Source organism: Pseudorca crassidens, chromosome 1 (assembly GCF_039906515.1).
Source record: "Pseudorca crassidens isolate mPseCra1 chromosome 1, mPseCra1.hap1, whole genome shotgun sequence".
Taxonomy (NCBI): domain Eukaryota; kingdom Metazoa; phylum Chordata; class Mammalia; order Artiodactyla; family Delphinidae; genus Pseudorca; species Pseudorca crassidens.
The window spans coordinates 61072180-61075333 of NC_090296.1; the positions used below are offsets into that span (position 1 = coordinate 61072180).

General features: G+C 56.1%; 1 protein-coding gene across 1 annotated transcript; it reads left to right on the top strand.

The window, feature by feature from the left end:
• The first annotated feature begins 572 nt into the window (after nucleotides 1–572).
• Nucleotides 573–2531, top strand: CLEC14A (C-type lectin domain containing 14A). Its single transcript, XM_067737251.1, has one exon. It carries the CDS (start codon nucleotides 635–637, stop codon nucleotides 2105–2107), a length of 1473 nt encoding a protein of 490 aa, XP_067593352.1. The 5' UTR covers nucleotides 573–634; the 3' UTR covers nucleotides 2108–2531.
• Nucleotides 2532–3154: the final 623 nt, after the last annotated feature.

The window sequence follows — 3154 nt, forward strand, 5'->3', positions numbered from 1 at the left end:
GGAAGAAACTGGTGGTTACGTCGTGCTGCCTCTGGTGGCAAAGGGAGATGCTTCTACTTCTCACAAGGTTTTTTTCCCCCCAAAATCGCGAGACTGGCGAAGCCTGGAGCCTTCTACACATTGCTGTGAGGCCAACTCCACCACCGCTCCGGACGGAGCACAGTGGGCGCGCGTGGGCGCTCAGCAAGTTCCTCTTCTCCAGCCCTTCCTGCCAGTGTTCACCAAAGTGCTTTGGGATCTGAGGTTGTGAAACTCCCTGAGCAGGGAAAACGATACACTTCTTCCCAGTGGCGATTTTTCTTTCTTTTTCTCCTGCCCTAAACAGGGTGTTTGACCTTCTGGGCGACTGCGTTCCCTGTGCCCCGGCGCCAGCTGTGTTCCTGACCGCAGGGCTGCACGGGGCCTGGCAGAGCTCCGGACACATTTCCTGTTGAGGCCTAAGGGAGGGAAGCTGTTTGCTGCCAGAACCCTGACGGGAATTCTTGGAGATTGAGGGGACGGGCGCGGGGGACGGGTGGGGGGGCGGAGAGCCAGCTGTGGGAGGGGGGGCGGTGACCGCGCTCCTGGGACAGCTCCACGCCCTCGGGCGGGTCAGATCCAAGCTGGGAGCAGCCGCGGGCGCTGGGCCTCCAAGATGAGGCAGGCGCTCGCCCTGTGCCTTCTCTGGCAGACGTTCTGGCCCCGGCCCGGCAGTGGAGAGCACCCCACCGCCGACCGCGCGGGCTGCTCGGCTTCGGGGGCCTGCTACAGCCTGCACCACGCTACCTTCAAGCGGCAGGAGGCCGAGGAGGCCTGCAGCCTGCGCGGCGGGGCGCTCAGCACGGTGCGCGGGGACGCCGAGCTCCGCGCGGTGGTCGCGCTTTTACGGGCGGGCCCGGGGCCCGGAGGGGGCTCCAAAGACCTTCTCTTCTGGGTGGCGCTGGAGCGCAGGCGATCCAACTGCACCCTGGAGAATGAGCCGTTGCGGGGTTTCTCCTGGTTGTCCCCCGACGTCGGCGGGTCCGAAAGCGACACGCTGCAGTGGGTGGAGGAGCCCCAACGCTCCTGCACCGCTCGGAGCTGCGCGGGACTCCAGGCCACCCGGGGAATCGAGCCCGCAGGCTGGAAAGAGATGCGATGCCACCAGCGCGCCAACGGCTATCTGTGCAAGTACCAGTTCGAGGGCTTGTGCCCCGCACCGCGCCCGGGGGCCGCTTCTGACTTGAGCTACCGCGCGCCTTTCCAGCTTTCCAGCGCGGCGCTGGACTTCAGTCCCCCCGGGACCGAGGTGAGTGCGCTCTGCCCCGGGCAGCTCTCCATCACGGCCACCTGCACCTCGGACGAGGTCGGCGCGCGCTGGGACGGGATACCCTCCGGGGCTGTGCTCTGTCCCTGTCCCGGAAGGTACCTCCGTGATGGCAAATGCGTGAAGCTCCTCGACTGCCTAGACGACTTGGGAGTCTTTGCTTGCGAGTGTGCTGCGGGCTTCGTGCTAGGGAAAGACGGACGCTCTTGTGTAACCAATGGGGAAGGACAGCCGGCCCCTGGGGGGACCAAGGTGCCCACCTGGCACCCGCCAGCCACTGCAGCCAGCCCCGTGTCGAAGGCAACCTGGTCACCCAGTGTCCGGGAGAAGCCAGGAGAGGTACCCCATGCCCCTGGACAAAGCAGTTCAGCAACATCTATTCCCGAGATTCCTCGGTGGGGAGCACAGGGCACAATATCTACTCTTCAAATATCCCCTCAAACAGAGGCAAAGGCCGACATCAACTCTTCTGGAAGCGTGATTCCCAAGTTTAATTCCACGTCTTCCTCTGACAATCCCCAGGCTTTCGATTCTTCCACCGTGGTCTTCATACTTGTGAGCATAGCAGTAGTAGTGTTGGTGATATTGACCGTGACAGTGCTGGGGCTTTTCAAACTCTGCTTCCACAAGAGCCCTTCCCCTCGGCCAAGAAAGGGGCCTTTGGCTTCCCCGGGCATGGAGAGTGATGCTGAGGCCACTGCTCTGAGCTCCAGTTCTACACATTGCACAGACAATGGGGTGAAGGTCGGAGATTGTGGTCTGCGGGACAGAGTAGAGGGAGCCTCGTTGACGGGGTCCTCTCTTGGCTCTGGTGACACATAGGGAAACGGGACAGTGAGCACTTGTTGTGAGCAGTTTTTCACTTTCAGTGAAAAGGGAAAAGGAAAAGAGGAACTTACTTGTGGGACTGACAATTCCTAAAGAAATTCCCCTTCCCCTAAATTCCCTCTTCTCCACTGAGGAGCCACTTCTGAACTGGACACTCCTTCCCTGAAGATGGAGGAAGTGGAAGTGCCTAAGGGTGGTAGTGCGGGGCCTGGATCCTACTGGGGAGAGGTATTTTCTTGTGTTTATTCTGGGGAATTTGGAGAGGTGATTGAACTTTTCAGGACATTGGCAGCAAATATAGAATTTTTTTTAAATTTTATTTTTTACCAAATGGAAAGGAAAACTTCTGTCTACATTGTTCAGGCTGGGAGTGTATTGGTTTGAAATTCCCAGGCAAAAAATAAAGGATTGTTGATAACCCAGACTCAAATATCATTGGTTTCCTGGAGGAGTAATTATTCAGGAAGAACTGCCGAGGGCATGTTGGGAATAGGAACAAGAGCACCTCCTGCTTTTAGGTGGAGCGGGAAAGTCCTTGGAATGAGGAGTAGATCCTTAAGAACTTTTTCCTTGGTTCTTTTATACATTACTTTCAAAGTCATTGTTACTTGTGTGCCCTGCTATAAATCCAAACTGTAGTGTTGCCAGAGTTGCTGACTCTGGAAGCAAATTATAGTTGACCACCAATTCAAGTGTTGACTGCATGTCCTTGCTTGAGGAAACAAATGATTTGTGTTTTCCTCTTCAGTGTCTCTGCTGTCCATTGTAATGACCTCCCCAACCATACAGCCGTCTCCTAAACATCAGGATGCTGATCCTCACTTCCAGTTATGGCGAGGTTAATTTTCAATTAAAACAGTAATGCTGAGTACTAATTTGAAACCTTCTGGGTACATTAAAGCAAAAGTAAGCTGGATCTCCTCCAAAGTTGCTAGGTTCTTGTGCACTGTTTAACCCATGGAAAAATGTGCATTCCAAACGATTTTCTTCCCCCCCACCACCCTTAATAAAAATGTGTGCAGTGACCATACCTGCCCATCC

Excerpts from the sequence above, each read along its gene's own strand:
- CLEC14A (XM_067737251.1), top strand. The coding sequence starts at position 635 with ATGAGGCAGGCGCTCGCCCTGTGCCTTCTCTGGCAGACGTTCTGGCCC.